The sequence below is a fragment of the Ursus maritimus genome, unplaced genomic scaffold, assembly GCF_017311325.1.
Source record: "Ursus maritimus isolate PB19 unplaced genomic scaffold, ASM1731132v1 scaffold_1, whole genome shotgun sequence".
NCBI lineage: Eukaryota > Metazoa > Chordata > Mammalia > Carnivora > Ursidae > Ursus > Ursus maritimus.
The window spans coordinates 12868837-12886496 of record NW_024423343.1 but is presented as its reverse complement, the minus strand read 5'-3'; the positions used below and the strand labels follow the sequence as shown (position 1 = coordinate 12886496).

The following is a 17660-nucleotide window of genomic DNA, read 5'->3' as shown; positions in this document are numbered from 1 at the left end:
TGAAGAATGTCCTCTTGGGCAGCGAGTAAACCTCAGGAAGCCGGGAGAGAAGCAGGAAGCCAGATAGCAGTATAAAGGCAGCAGGGAAAGGGCCAATCTCTTGAGCTCCTGGCTTGGTAGATCATAGGCTCAAGGAAACTCCTTGCTCTTAGGGGATGTTGGGTTTCTCGTCCAAGGTGTTGGGTTTTCCTGCCTTCCCATACTGACCCATGAAGATTTGAATGAAGTTGGCTAAAAGGTGATGGCCAACCTCTTCTGCGGAATTGCAATTATAATAGGAGTCCAATGAGCTATGGCCAAAATTACAAGGGTGGTTTTGATGACTTGAGGAGTAAGTGCTAGCCATGAGTTAGGATGAAAAGCCTCAAGCTTTAGGTCACTGTAACTCCAACATAGAATCACAGAACATAAGGAGATTTATTTATTTATTCATTTATATATTTATAAATTTATTTATTTATTAGTCTATGTATTTGAGAGAGAGAGCGCTCAAGAGAGCAAGTAGAGGGAGAGGGAGAAGAAGACTTCCCACTGAGTAGGGAGCCTGACACGGACTGGATCCCAGGACCCAGAGATCATGACCTGAGCCAAAGGCAGATGCTTAACTGACTGAGCCACTCAGGCACCCCAAAAGGAGATTTATTTAAATGGTGCAGTTAGGGAGACACAGCACCCCCCACCCCAACCGTGCCTGCAGCTGCGCAGGAAGGATTGAAGCTAAGTGCTTGCTCCCGTTGATAGAATCAGCAGTACAGAAAATATTTTTCTACTATTAAAAACCTCATTAACCAGTAAAGTGAAAAATGGCGACTGGCACTGGGCTTCAGCGTTGAGTTACGGAGGGACCGGGAGGAACTGAAAGAGATAAGCCTACAGAAAGAGCAGAGAAAACTGACCTCCACCAATTGGAGCGTGTTTCTCTGATTTCTCAGAAGAACCCAAGTGCTCTTGCCGCCCCCCTCCCTTCCCCTCGGTTTCTTTCTCTTTTACCATGAAATTTATTGATTTTTTTCACATAGGTTCAAAAATGTAAAATATTGTGCAGTTTGTATAAAATGCAGCTGTGAGCCTAATGCTGCCCTGCATTTCAGTGTGGGCCTTCTGGTTCTTTCTAACCTGAGGCCAAGACACAGGAGGTGACTGGCCCAGAGGTAGCGAACAGGAAAGCTGGCTTCAGAATTATTTGTGGCCGCAAGTGTGTTTCTCCTTTCTAAGAAAGTTCTGCTCATCTTGAGCAATGCGTTCTGGTGGAGAAAAAAATATATTTTATGTACTTATCCAGCTTTATTCAAAGTTATAAGAACTAAAAATGATTGTTGGCTATTCCAGTGATTACTCTTAAGGATCAGCATACTCTATGAACCTCCCTCTACTTTTGCTAGATAAAACAAATGTTTACTGAGATGCGACTCTCCCTAATTTATCTGTGGTCAAGTCCATATGCACTATTAAAAGCCAATATTTTGTAATGAAATTAAACTTGAAATTAAATTAATGCTAATGTAAGCGATTAAGAGAATATACTTAGTGAAAAACATCAATATACTTCTTGTAATTGAATTTTATCTTGTAATACTGTTTGCTCCTTAAGGGGATGTCTCTTTAAGGCATTCTACTTACAAACTTCTTGCTCATTTAAAAACATAAATTAATTCTGAAACCTGCTCAGAGGGTTTTTTTTCCCTTTATTACAAACAATTAGCTTAATCAATTAACAGCTGAAATTATATCTGTAGTCATTATTAGGTTTAATTGCTGAGAAATATGTTGTGCCTTTTTAATTGGAGAAAATGCATCACAATTTTTCTATAGCCTTTTTGCTTTCCAAGGGCAAAGAGTTTTATAATTATAAAATAGTAAAAAGCCAAATCAAGAATAATATATATTTTTATCTAATATTTTATATTATTTTAAATATTATATATTTACATATTATTTTATGATTGACATTGTTTATTATCTAACATTATAACCATGTTATTAATTATTATTATATTGTATTATATTATATATTTTTAAGAATATACATCGTCCTGCCTATGGACATAGACATATTTTTTATATGTGACAGAAATCAACTTTTCTCTGAAAAGCCTCATCTCACATTTTGATATATGAATGTCATATATCACATCAGATATCATTTATGCTTTCTACACATTTTAAAACAGCAACACTTTAAGGCAATTTCAGACATTTGAGAATTAAATGACAAATCAATTCTTTCTCATGCAATATTATCATTATTTCTCAGTCATTGCATTTTTCTGTATCCTTGCACAGAGGAATCCACTTATTACATGTGTATCTATGCTCTGTATACACGTGTAAAGATGCAGATACCACGTCACTCACATCTAGGTGGATGGTGCGTTTTTGGATAGATATGTTTCCGCTGTATGTTTGACAAGTCTTTCACCAGAGAACATGTGCTAAGTTACATACAATTGCCAATTTATATTGTGTATTTCTAAAGAGATACAAAGTTAATACCCAATTTTTACAACTTGCTTTTTGCATTTAGTTGTCATCTTGTAATATGAAAATGTGATGCATTTACAGTGTTTAAAACCTTCACTTTTCTTGATGGTGAAATTTTCTTCTCTAAAATTCAGCTACAGCAAAGAACTTGTGAAATGATGGTTTGATGCCATTAGCATCTTCTTTCATGGTGGTACAAAAAACAACCCTGGCCTTTTTCCTTTATGCAGGCTTTTACTTGAGCTTTTTCTCCTAACGTAACTCATTGAATCAGCTAACATTTGTGCAACTCAGTCAAGAGACACCATATCTCACCATACTTGTGAAAATACTTAGAGAAGCATAAGTATGTGTGGAAGGATTACTACATTGTTTGCAACCATGGAAGGGAGGAAAAAGGTGTTTATTGAAATGAATTTCAGTTGTGGGTGATGAAATAACAAGAAAAAGATCTTCAGAGGGGGGTACTTCTGCAGTGTGGTATCCAGAACAGGTAATGCATGCTCAGTGTACAATTGTATGGAAGGACTACCAGTGAGCGAGCCATTCGGAAGTGAGATGAGATAGAGCAATTTTTCTATAGCAAGAAAGGAATCGTCATTCTTGTTATTGAAATTGCTATTATTCACCACTTGGACACATCTCCTATCAGGATGCCCATTCCATTAAACGTTTTAGTAATTGCGTCTTTGAGAAGGAAGCCAAAAGGGAGGTAAAGTGAAGAGCAGAGAAGAAATACCTTTGCAGTTGACCCCTGGATGTTCAAGACAATCAAGTGAAAATATTACGAGCCCTTCTGAGTGTATTCTTGTGGGTTAAATGCAAGGAACCTGCACTATAGATAGAGGGTCTGACCCAGGGAGGGAGATTGTAGTGTTCTGCTCTATTGTTAATTTCCTTTCGCACCCCCTATGGAATCTGTCTGCAGCAGCGGCTAAGTGACCTTTAACCTCTTCTGAACTTGATTTTCTCATCCAGAAAATGGTGATCACAGGGTTATTGTGTGGCTAGAATGAAATGAAGCAGGTGAGTGTTCCCATGATGCCTTGCCCACTGAGAGGAAACTGGTTATTATGCCCATGATTTTAATAACAATGATGAGAAGGTGGTGGTGTTGACAGTAATGGCAAATATTACAAATAAGAAAGTCACAGTTTCACCTCTCCACTAAAGTTTTGATAGTTTATAAATCCTCTAATCCTTTCATCTTTCAGCAACAAGTTTTAACACCTTTATTTAATCCAACATACTTTCCCATGTCATTAACTATATGAAGTGAAAGTACCATAATAGCTGTGTGTGTGTGTGTGTGTGTGTGTGTGTGTGTGTCCAGTTTGGGCCACATTAATCATAATTAGCTTTAAGAATATGATGCTGTAGATACTACTTAACCTCTTCAAGCCTCAATTTATCATTTAAAAAATAGCAATAAGACATGCTTATGGAATTATTAAGCTTTAAAGGAATTAATATATGCTAAGTGCCCGCAGAGTGTCTGGAACATGGTTTATGTATAATAAACCACAGTTTGCTGCTTATTGCATTATTGGTGTCATGATCTTCCTTAGACTGTGACAGTCCTTCTCTCCAAAGTCAGCCGATCAAAGGAGAATATGACTTCTTCACTTATTTTAGAACCTTTGTAAAAGCATTCAAGAATGTTTTGATATTCCTTGAAACCATCAATAATCTCGATATGAGATTTATTAGCTGTAGACCCCCATTTTTTCTTCAGTGATATTACTGACACATATATTCCTTCAGCAAAACTTTCAGAATTATATTTTTTGAACAACATGGTAACCAGGAGATCTCTAGAAATTTCCAATAATTTAATCATAGATATATAATATATACATATATACAAAAATATATACAAATACATATATACACAAATGTATGATACATACTTTTATATACACATGCTTACATATGTTCATGAATATATATGAAATGTGTAGATATGTATTATGTGTGCATGTGTATTTGCCTATGATAGACTTCTCAACAGTCTTCAAAAGAGATTTTTATTTTCTTTTAATGAAATATAGTGATTTTTAAAAACATAATTGTTAAGTATTTTCCTAAGTGAAACACTTAAGAAGACTGTTAACAATAAATTGCAACCTGGAAGATGACATTTGTCCAAACTATGCATCATTTGAAGCTAGAAAATGAAACAGTATTTTTTTTTCAAAAGACTGATGAGGTGTGTATGTGAGTATGCATATAGATTTATGTTTCAAGAAGATAATGGTGACACCAGGGCAATTTCAAGATGGGAAGCACAATTTTTTCACTTAGACATTATTTTCGTTGTGGTAGAGCTGATACACATCGTTCAAACGACTGTTGTTCCACACCAGCTACCACCTCATAAAATGAGATTATAGTACAGAATTACTTCTAGGATTTGAAATGTGACTCAGCCATTATGAGTAACAAATAGCGCTTGAACAGCTGATGAAATATTTGAAATAAATAAAAGTAGATTCTTACCTCATGAAGAATTAAGAAGTAAAATCTGTCCTTTCAGTGTTTTACCTTCCGTCTCATTTTTCATATTAAATATATTTTCCCTTCCTAAGCAACATATTTTTAGTGACAAGGAAAAGTATAAACAAATGAAGAAAAAAATGAATTAAGGAGTTTGCAAGCCATAAACCTTGAAAAATATAAATAATTATATTTATCAATTATTGAAAAGGCAGGGACTTTCAAGAATTAAAAATGCAGGTATTTTGAAAAAAAAACAAGTGATTTGACTGTGTAAAAATTAGGAACATCTGTCTGGAATAACATAAATGACTATAAAGACCAAACACTGGAAATTATTACGATAAATAAAATATAAATGCCCCAAATGTATTTAAAAAGTATAAATTAGTAAATGAAACTACCACCTCATTAGGGGGAAAAAGAAAAGAATAAACTCAGGCTATGAATCCACTGATCTGTTATTAAATATTTTGGAAATATTCAAGCCCTTTCAAGTCACTATTAATACAAGTAAATGTAGAAATCAAAGTGTTCTCCTAGACACGTACCATTTACAGGATTTTTTGTTTGTTTGCTTTCTTGTTTGCTTGCTTGCTTGTGTCTGTGGTAATAGGGTATGAATCCCACACTGCTTACGGGAATGGAAAATGGTTTAACTTTTCTGGAAGACAAATAAGCTCTATCTACATCAAAAGCTTTAAAATGTTCTGACCCTTTGACTTGTGTTACTGTGTGAGTGGATTTCTGAAGGAAGAAGTCATTAGGTATTGAGATATTACTTACAGCATTTAAAAAATGAAACCCCCAAATATGTGAACAATTATACAAAGGCAAAGTAAAAGGTGTTCATAATGAATAATTCATTTTTATTATCATGTCTTGAAAAAAGTGTCTAAGACAGTCACTGTAATAATAAGGAAAATGCAAGGATATAAAATTTTATATAGTATAATCATACGTTAAGAATAATTTGTATATATAGGTACATACACAATGATTACGTATATACATGAATTATAATTATGTGTATATGATTTATATGTAAAGAAATGTACTGCAATTTTTGTGTGGTGATATCACAGTTGTTTTTCTTATTATATTACTATAATCCATATTTTGTAAAATATTTTGTAAAATATGGATTAATTATTTTTATAATTAGAAAAAAGAAGTGAAAAAATCTTCTCAGACTAGTCACTCTGAAATTGCATTTCAAAGAAACTTTAACTATTAAGACATTGTGGGACTTCTTTGAGGGTACTGACTTAGGATTCTAGGGTTAGAAAAAATAATATAAACAGGATTTCTGTTTTCAAGAATTTCAGAATCTTGTGCAAAACTCATAATCAATACAATATTATAGCATGATGTGAGAGATCTGCTGACTTCAGGAAGGAAGGATGGAAGGAAGGAAAGGAGGAAAGAAGGAAGGAAGGAAAGAAAAGTAGGAAGGAAGAAAGGGAGGGAGAAAGAAAGGGAGGGAGGGAGGGAAGGAATACTATACCAGCAATAAGCAAGCATGGCTATCAGAGATCATAGAGGATTTCAGAATGGATTCTTGATACATTTAGGTGGACTTTAAAAGTGTAAGTGGAATTTCCCATGAAAGATAAGGCTTCAGGGAGGAAGAGAGTTCCAGAATAGGAAAATAGCTTGATTTAAAGAATGGAAGCCAGTAATGTGCCTATGGTGTTGGGTGAGCTATGATAACCCGGTATGACGGCAGTATGCAGTAAACAGTGGGGTAAAATGATTAGCCAGAAAAGACAATGTTGAAATTCAGTGTAATGGATCTGGAGCATGAACCATTTTCTGCAGGAAATGGGGAGCAATCGAGTACTATGGTTGTATGGGGGCTTCACAGAACGAGCTTGGGCAGAGTGTGGCTGGTGGGTTACAAGTGCAACATTAGAGGTGGTCTCAGTAGTCCGGGAACCAAACCAAGAACGTGACACTGGACACGTAAAGGTAGATGACAGTTTGAGAAACATTGCTGAAGGAGAGTTAAATGCTTTTTGGACTATTTGAATGCAGTTTTCTGAGACCAACTTTACCCAGAACCTAGAGTCAGAATCTCTGGGGATGGTGACTAAGAATGTGCATTTTAACAAGCTCCCAAGGGATGGTAAGTACATGCTGAGGTTTAGGGAGCATGGATGTGTCACTTAACCTGAGCCAAAGGCCCAAGGATTCTGAGACCCCCCCCCAAGTCAAAGGATATGAATCCTTGAGACCCCAAGAATTTCAAGACCCCAGCCAGAATCTGAGAGAGATGCTCTCAACTATAGAGCACCCAGGGCATGGCTCACATGGAATCGAGGGCTGAGTTTGAGGTTCGATGCCTCCTGAGGTTCAAAAATCATAGGAAATAATTTGGTTGACCTTGTGCATCCAGGATATTGCTGAATTCAACTGTACAAAAGTGGAATAAAATCATCATTAAGTCAAAAATTTCCAAAGCGCCTTTTCCTGAAAGCACTCGGACAACATTACCCTTCTAGTCATCTGTTTGTTCATCCGTCCGTTGTTCGAGTACTTACTACATACTTGCACTGTACTGACGGCTAAGGACATGAGGATTAACAAGAGAGGTCCTGTCTTCAAAGAACTCACAGTCTACTGTGGGTAGAAGGGCTTGTATATATATACATTTTAAAGATTTACTTATTTATTTGAGAGACAGAGAGAGATAGCTGGAGGAGGGGCAGAGAGAGGGAGAGAAGCAGACTCCCCGCTGAGCACGGAGCCATTGCAGGCTAGATCCCATGAGCCTGAGATCATGACCTGAGCCAAAATCCAGAGACGGACACTTAACTGACCGAGCCACCCAGGCAGCTCCAGGAGCTTATATTTTTGTGTCCACTTTGTAATAGCTGCTAAGTTAATTACCTGCATTCCTCCCAACAATCTTGAGGTCTTATTATTTTCATTTCCCTGAGAAAGAAGCAAGGCTTCAGGAAGGTTCAGTGACTTGTCCCACATCTCACAACAAATAAGTGGGAAAACCAGGTCATGTTATCCATTTCATCTGTCTTATAGTGTCTCTTAAGAAAATAGGAAATCGAACACACACAAAAATAGAATTGTTATTATTTGAGAAAGATGTGCAGTGGCTTAGAGGAGCTTGGGATCAGTTACATAGAATTGTTATTATTTGAGAAAGATGTGCAGTGGCTTAGAGGAGCTTGGGATCAGTTATACTTGTCCCTGTGTAGCACGGTAGTTAAAATCAACCTTGGATACGACCTGTGACTCGGTCTTGATTAAAGGACATCACTATAAAACTGAAGTTGGTGTGGTCCTCATTTTGCAGGCAGAGAAAATGAGCAATCTACATTAACTTAAAGCTCTATTTTGTCTTTAAAGCCATGCAATTGTAAGGCTTATTAACTTATAGTTTTTAAATCTTTGTGATTAGTGAGTTTTACATAATTGATCATGTAAGCAAGCACAAATATGTAAAAACAAATAGCTTTTATGGCTTGAAATACCAACATGTGATGTTTCTCAGATGCCTAGTAGTTAATCAGAGATTATACGTGAAGAGGGATCTTTAGATCTGGAAAAAGAAGGTGGGGTTAATGTATGCCCATGATGTTGCATTCAAAAGCAGCTCTGAAATCAAGATGTCGCTTTCATTTTATCAATATATTTATATTTTAAAGCAGAATTTAGGCACGTGAAGTAAAATCTACAGTTTCAGTACATGCCTTAGATGTAAACTTGTCTAGTAATTCTTTGATTAGGCATATGTTCTGAGTCAACATTGTTGATAAATGAGAGAGCAGTACCAGGGAACAATTTAAAAATCACCCAATCGATAGGTCAGAATTAAAGTGGAAAAAAATACAGGCAAAAAACTATCAAAAAAGCTAAAGATATACCAAAGATGCTATTTCAAATAATATCATTAAAATATAACGTGAAGATTATTTAATTCCCATAATATCTCAGGCAAGAAAACAAAATAACTAACTTGGGCAACACCACCATAGTGAAATTGAAAGACTTGGGATTAAATCCAGGCCCATGAAATTGAAAAGTGCCCACTTTTTTGGTACTGCACATTTATATTATGTTCTGTATTGTATATTTAGATTCTCCATTTTTTGATATGGCACACATATTATAGATTTTTTTTGGTATTGCCCACTTACCTTTTTTTTTTTTTTTTTGTATTGTACACTTATTTTACCTATTTTTTTTTTTTTGGTATTGCATACTTTTTTTTTGGTATTGATTGCATGCTTGCATTATCTTTCCAAATGGCTTCACTTTGGTCTTCATAAAAAAAGGAACAAGAATCAATTAGTGTTGAGTCATCTTCCTGACCTTGAATATATACTTTCCAAAGTTGAACAAATGGTGTTTATAAGTAATTATAATGCCATATAGATTATTTAACTGTACGTTTTAAACACTGAGCATAGAAAATACTATGATGTTGGGTCACCTCTGTCTGCTTTCAAAATATCAACTATTTTATAACGGATACATGGAGCAAAACTTACTCGTTCAAAGAAAAAAAGATGGGGGACAACTGGGTGGCTCAGTTGGTTAAGGGTCTGGCTCTTGATTTCGACTCAGGTCCTGATATTAGGGTCTTGGGATCAATCCCCATCTCAGGCTTCATGCTCAGTGAGGAGTCTGCTTGTCCCTCTCCCTCTGCTCCTCCCCTCCATCACACTCACTCTCAATCTCTCTCTTAAATACATACATAATCTCTTTTAAAAAAGGAGAAAAAGATAGGTTTTTGGTTTGTTTGTTTTCTGTGTAAGAATCAAGTAACATGGATTTGATCCATGTAAGTAATAAAGCAACTTTATTAGTGAATTTGTTAACAAGTGAAGGTAATTATAACGCTTCCATTTCTATGTTATGTCACTTTCAGAAGGTTTATTGAGGACCTCTGTTGTTGCCTATAATATGTAGAGCTGAAATATTCCCAAAATATATTTAGAGAAGAAGAAAACAAATATAATTCACTAGAATTATTTTTTTAAAGTTCTCAAAAGAACTTTTATACTGAAGTTGAATTCCTACAATAACACATCACAGACAAGCAAATGACTACTTCAGGGTTATTAAAACGAGGGACTGACCTTATATTAAGTCTCTTACCTAGTTAATTTACACCAGACAATCCACTTTATTTAATTCTGACATTATTTTTATTCCTTCTCATGATGAAATGTGTAGTTAACATGCTCAAATAATTCCTTTAAACTAATTGTCAGAGCTGATTTTAAATCTAATGGGCCAAACTTGATATGAAAAATATGTGAGCATGTATGAATCAATGCACTTGACTTGCTTTATAGCCCTTTTTATTGCATCAATATTAACATTATCCTTTTTGGTCTTCTATTAGACAGTTCCAAAATATACATATTTCAAGGGTTAATTAGCCACTTACGTAGCAGACTAGCAAACTTTTTCTGTAAGGGGGCAGACAGTAAATATTTCAGGCTTTGTGGGATGTGTGATCTCTGTCCCAACTATGTAACTCTATAACATGAAAGCAGCTGTAGAAATACATCCACAAATAGCCCTGTCTGTGTGCCAGTTAAAACTTCGTATACACTGACATTTGAATTTCGTATAATTTTCGGGTATCACAAAATATTCTCCTTTTGTTTTTTTTCAACAACTTAAAACATAAAACAAAAATTCTTGCTCATGGTCTATACAAAAACAGGCAGTAGGCTGTATTCTGGAAGTGGCTTGTATTTTGCTAACTCCTGTCCATTATTCTGAAGATATACATAAGAAAGCTACAGTTACTTACATGTTTATTTTTTACGTATTCTTCGTTACTAAAGTATCGATCTCTTTGCCCACTACCTGAGAGAGGAAGAACGCTCGTTTCTCTAACACCTCTGGCTGACCTCATGACAGCTAAGGGTGGGGAGGAACTGCACAGACGCAGGGGACTCACTATCCCCCATAATTCCTGAAATTAGCTTTTCTTTTTCAAATCTTACCAGCCAGCCTTCATGCCTGCTCTTACTTGTTGCCCCACTAATGCTATCCATGCTCTCCTGGAGAAATTTTCTGCAAGGTAAAGAGAAAATTCAAAGAAATGTGATGACTTCGACTTCTTTTTCAGCCAGATTAAATCTTATATTCCCCATGTTGGAAATGATTTCTCATAATGTAGGTTATAGGGTTAGAGAAATTGGCACAGAGAGAACAGCATGGAACTGATTTATCCCCCCTGGGAGCATCTGAAAATTAGTGCTGGTGTTAGGTCTCTTGTTTAAGAAATTAAATTTTATTCACAATAGTTAAATTTAATTCTGAAGCCAACAAGGCACTTGCTCAACACTGCTTTGTCCCCTAAGTCTTTGGTAAATTATTATTATTTTTTACATGCTAACTCATGAGGCACAAACATCAAATTGATAGAGATATGCCTGCTTGTATCAATTTTATTCTGGTATCATTTTTAGTGTTGAAATGCTAGTGTTAAAGTGCTTGTTTTAGAATATTTTTATCTCCTTATGGTTTACATATTTTGGCAATTGAATATTTTAAATAAATAGTATGGAGATGTATTGTTGAATGATATTTTCTTTCCTTTGTTCTTTGGATAAAATATACTCAATATCAGAAGTACTTAGTTTACTTCCTAGAGAAGGTAATGATTGAGGTAAATTAAAGACTCCTTGACATTTATGTTATTCTTCATGTATTGAAGGATTAGTAATTAAGATCATTAGCAGTGTTTGGGGCTTTACAGTTTCTAATCCAATTGCCAGCTTTATTTAGTTCACAAACATACAAAGATGTGAAGTATGACATATGTAGCAATACACATAATGTATACATAAAGTATGTACAATATACATAAAATATATATGAAGTATATACAAATATATATACTGTGTGTATATGAATTATGTACCAATATATATACAATGTATAGAGGAAGTGCATACAAGTTCAAAGACATACATGACTTTTCAATGTCACCTAACAATGAAGATCCCAATCAAGTCCTTGAACTCTTTCCATTATACCATGTCGCTTCCATCTAAAGAGTGAAAGATAAGTTACAGTTAGCATTTGGAAAGAATGTTGTCTCTTCAGGTGATTTTTTAAAATACATTTTTTGAACTTTAGTTTGAAATTTACAGAGAGGCTGCAGAGAATGCACAGAGGGTTCCTGTATACCCCACACCAAATTTCCCCTTTTGTTAATATCTTACACTGCTATGGGGCATTTGTCGCAACCAATGAGTCGATATTGAAACAGTATTTTTAAAGCCCATTCCTTATTTTGATTTTCTAGGTTTTTATCTATTAGTTCAGGATCCCTTCCAGGATACCACGTTAGTCAATTTCAGTTATCAAGTCTCATTTGCCTTCACTAGACTGTGATAATTTCTTAGAATTTCCTTATTTTGGATGATCTTGACAGTTTTGAGGACTTGTGGACTGGTATTTTGTAGAGTATTTTTCAATTTATATTTGTTAGGTGTTTTTCTCATGGTGAGTTTGAGATTATGCATTTGGGGGAGGAGGGACACAGAGGCCGTGTGCCTTTCTCATCACATGGTGTCCAAGGTCCATAGGATTGACATCACTTATCGCCATCAATCACTTGATGTGTGTACATAGTGTTTCCCAGGCTATCCACTGTTAAGTTACTCTCCTCCCCCTTTCCAGACTGTATTCTCTGGGAAGAAGTCACTCTGTGTAGCCTGCTCGTAAGGGATGGGGATTTACATTTTACGTTCTTGAGGAAGAGCTTCACTTGATTTCATCCCCATCAACTTTTAGCCAAGAATATTACCTTTGCTGAATCATGTTAATATGAAAATCTTGTCCCATAGATGTAACTGTATTCATATCAATTGAGCAATTGTCTTACACTTGTCTCCCAGTGCATGCTTGTTGTACATCAAATCCCAGAATTCTTTTAACTCCGGGGTGAGGTGAAATGGAATTTTATAGCTAAACTGTAAAAAGCTGTGAAGAATTTGGTGATAAAACAAAACGAAACAAAAACACAGCAAAGTCATGAAATATTTTATGGGTAGTATTCTTCACACGCTTCATATAGTTGTTTAATATCCTATTTGTTATGTACAAACTAATAAATGGAAACATCTTACTGTCAGAGTGAAATGTAATTTTTAGACTTGTTTTAGGGAGAGAGATTCTGCCATGTAAATGGCCAGAGTGGGTAACGTTGGAGCTTAATTCTGGGAATTAAAAAGAGCATGCACCCTCCAGAAAGAAATATTGAAAACCACATGCTCTATAAAAGTAAACATCGGAAGTAGATTTGTCTTCCCCAAAATGAATCACATTGAAAAAGCATTTATCTCATCTTAACATAGTAGTAACTTGCATGGGTATCTTAAATGAGAAAAAAATGTTCGATAACAGCTTAACGTGAAATGATTCTGTAGCACTCTTCAACAGATTTATTAAAATATTGAAATTAAAAAATTTTTGAATTGGCTGTTTTCTAATAACCTGTACTTAAATTCTCTTGGAATATCTAGCCATCATTCATATATTGACCAATGCTTTCTCACAGAATTTGTATTGACCACCAAAAGAAAATAGGTTAATATTATAGGCATTCTGAAAAAAAGTGGTTGATTTTCTTCTATTAATATTTTTAACCATTATATCAATCAAGTGGATATTTAACTATTTTAAAATAAAAATGTAAAGAATATGGAAATCATACTTTATAAATCTTTATTCTTAAACTTATTTTTTAGATATTTTTAAAGAATGGATTATTCTTAAATTGATGCACTTATATAGTACACACTTCTAGCTGACAGAAAATACCCACCTATAGTAATGCAGTTATACATACCGGAAATGTAATGACTACTATGCAATATATTGGAGATACTCTTGTTAGAGCAATCTAGGAGAATTATTATTTTGCATTGACATGTACTGATTCTCACTCTTAAATATTACAGAAAATTAAATAACAAGTGATTTAAGGTTTGTGTGGAAAACTAAATAAATGCAAATACCAAAGTGATGCTGTAACTGTCTTACCTGAATGGAGGTTGGAGGTTTTGCAAATTTGTTGAAATGTGTAAAATCCAGTGAGATTTTACTAAGAAGAAAATGATCTGGTGAGCTTTCCGAGAGTTAACAAAAACTGTTCAATGATGGTGGCTTCTATTCATTCATAAAACTTTTATCGAGAGCTTAATGACTCTGTTCTGCATGTTGGGGCTGCTGATGGATAAAATTGGGGGCCTGCCCTCTGGGAATTCTGTGTTATAAATCCATTTTAAGAGTTTATAGTCACTCAATAAATTTTGCCTGTATTTCCACCAAAATAGACTTACTGTATTTTTATTGCATGGATTATCAAGTTATAAAATATTAGAAATCTTTTGAAAAATTTCCAAGCCACTTTGGCAATGTTCTGTTGGGACAAAAGCCTATTGGTTGGAATAATTTAACAAATATCAAGAATTTCCTTTAAAAAGCAAACACCCGTGCCCATAAAACACAGCTCATTTTTTTCAAAGAACTTTGTATCAAGTTAGGCACATGGGCGATAAGACTGCCATCTTCTGGGTTCCAAGTCCAAGCCACTGATTTGGATTTATCTGATAAGCACTGTTTATTCCCGCATAAAGCAATAGATATATGTGTATTTTTTGAGTAACGTCTAGAAATGGTAGTCAGAGTGAAATGACAATAACTATTATGATTTCTAGACAACAATCATGAGATGTAGTAGAAAGAATATTCACTTTGGAGTCAGACAGATCTGAGTTTGATAGAGGTCTCTACTACATGTAGTAAGCTCTGACCTTGATCTAGCTTCGTAAACCTTCTGAGACTGCTTTCACACTTGCACTGTGTAGATGAATCCAACCTTTCAGGGTGGCTGGGAGAAGGAGCGTCACATACACAGAGCTCCTCGCACATGTGTGACAGAGCAGGTATGGAAAACTCCTAGGTGTTTGTCAGTATTACAATAATAATAGTTGGGCGGTGGTTTAGTGTTTTGAAAAATGACTTTACCTTCATTGTCCAGTTCAATCCTTATACCAACTTCTGAAATTGAGATATTACCGATTCAGTTATTCAGATAAAGGAACCAAGAAGTGCAGTGACTGGGAGAAATATGACACATCTAGGCTTTGAATTCTTGTGTTCCCGCTCTAGACCCCGCCCACTCCATAAAGGATTAGGAATCATGAGAATTTCAATCTTGCCTGTTCACGCCAGAAACTTATCTGCCTGGCTCTGGGCAACATATGTAATTTCTTGAAGTTTCCTCATCTGTATGTTGTTGTACTAATTTATCTTCTCAATCCTTTCCACTTCTACACATACACTAAAAGTCAGCATAGAGTAGTTGTTAAAAGCACAGTGTTAGAAATGGATTCTTGGGATCTAATCCCAACTCTGCTGTTTGCTGGCTCTGTAAGCTTAAGCAAGTTACTAAATCTCTCTAAATCTCATTTTACTCATCATTATGGGTTAATAAATAGTACTTATTTCAGAGTATCATCATTGTGAAGAATGAATGAATTAAACTATGCCAAGTACTTAGAATGGGATCTGGTATAGAGTAAATGTTATTTAAGTATTTGCTCTGATTTTTATACTAAAATTGTAACATCTAATTCAGTGACTCCAAGTGAGCTATTTTAACCTTTAAAGTCAAAGAGTAGATTTGCTTACAGAATTAAGTGGAAGCTTCCCCATGCTGGGTTCGTGGCCCAATCACATTGTTTTCCTTGTGTGACAGACTCAACTCTATAGTTCTGTTCTAAAGAACAGTTATTAGGGGACATGACAGCATATACCTGGGGACATGACATATTAGGGGATATGACAGCATATACATCTGTCCAGAAATATATGTATGTGTGTCAATATATGGTCAGCTCTGAATCATCTCCTAGTACATAATTGACCTGATGGGTCTGGTTCTCTGAAGTGCTGGAACTAATTGGGGCGTGGGTCAGTAGGATGGCACAGGCCAATGATTCTGACTTAGACATTTGCTGAAACATCAAAAAATATAGAAAACAAATATTGGCAAAAAATTATTTAAACCTTTAAATTCCAAGCATTAGATGCATGCACATTTTGGTAGATGAATTACGAAAAGTCTTAATTCCACATGCTTTTCATAAACAAACCCAAGTTTTATTTCAAGGACAAAAATGGTCTTTAAATTCTTCAAAACAAATCACATTCATCTTAGATCTCACTGAGAAGTAATTCCAATAATTGAACTTGGACACATTGGGATCTGTAAGACGATGGAGTCGACATAAAAGCAATAGGTAAATACCAGGCCAATTGCTTAAAAAAAAGAAAGGGTCATTTCCATATTGTGAGCTCCTGAATCATATTGGAAAAATATTCTTGCCTAAATAATTGTTTGATTATGTCACAAAGTTTACTTAAGTACAAAATTTAATTACAGTTTCCATACTTTAATTTTGCTTTGTAAGAATTACAAAGATAGACAAACAGCTGGCATTTTTCGAAACGACTACTAGCACAGTGCAAAAAAAAAATAAAAAGAAAAAAGAAATTGCTTTCATTCCATTTTTTGCTTCTGTATTCACTCTTTCTTTTTTGCTAGGTGGCATGCATGCAGTGGTTTCATGGAGACCATACAATGCTTGAGATGATTGAGAAAAAGCGTTGCTTGTGCAAGGAAATAAAAGCTAGACAGAAAACGGAAAAGGGCCTTTGCAAACAGGATAGCATGCCTATCCTGCCCAGCTGGAAGAAGAACGCAGGGGCAAAGAAGTACAGCCCTCCACCCTATTCTAAGCAGCAAACGGTGTTCTGGGATACGGCCATATGACGTGCGCAGGACAGCGGGAGCTCCACATCACTTGACAGGAAGAGAGAGGTCGACTCAGTCATGTGATAAGTAACTGTTACATATCTTCTCTGTCGGAATGGAATGGAATGCCAGTGCTTCCCTGGAAAGCCCATGGGAAGCTGTGCCTACTCATGGCAAGTTCTCGATAAAATGTATATTAATTGTATCCTTGCAATTAAGACACTTATTTATCCCGGATTATTTTGAATCCAAAAGATATTAAGATGTAAATATTTTACTAGTTTATGGGTGACACCTGAAATAATACACATTATACGTATATAAAGTACAGAAATATTGAGAGTTTTACTATATGATATAATTTCGGTATTAACTGGTTTGTTATCTCTTTTATATGTAATCCGTTGATGCCTTTTATTATTAATTTTTGCATTTCAGATGTTACTTTTTTTTTTCTGTCCACATTTGGCTTCTGTATGAGAGCTCACAGCTATAAATCATGTTCAGTCACATTATTATATGATCTGGTGCTAGTAACGTAGAAGTCAGGTATCATGTTCGTTATGGACATCTGTTGCTTTGTAAATTTTTAAGGGTTTGACGGGAAATGAATGCAAATGTGATGCATAGTTTGGACGTCCACATTACATCAACACCAATATTTTTGCCGCATTGGCTTTATAAGAATTTCTCTTCAATATTGTCTTGTTTATACTAAGCAATGGTTAGTCAGACTCCAGAGAAAGTTATTCGGATACATTTGGATATCCCAGCAGAAAACATTTCCTTCAGAAATGACTTTCAGGACGTGTGTCCTTGCATCATGGATCTGATTGGAGGAGACCAGGGTTCACTGTGACAATGG

The 17660-nt window shown here is 35.3% G+C and overlaps 1 protein-coding gene across 1 annotated transcript in view; it reads left to right on the top strand.

Moving 5' to 3' along the window:
* Positions 1–16813, top strand: part of NYAP2 (neuronal tyrosine-phosphorylated phosphoinositide-3-kinase adaptor 2) — a 238560-nt gene extending 221747 nt beyond the window's left edge. The window contains exon 6 of the mRNA XM_040639802.1: positions 16586–16813. Within this exon, the coding sequence (XP_040495736.1) occupies positions 16586–16813 (228 nt within the window). The remainder of the gene's footprint in view (positions 1–16585) is intronic.
* Positions 16814–17660: the final 847 nt, after the last annotated feature.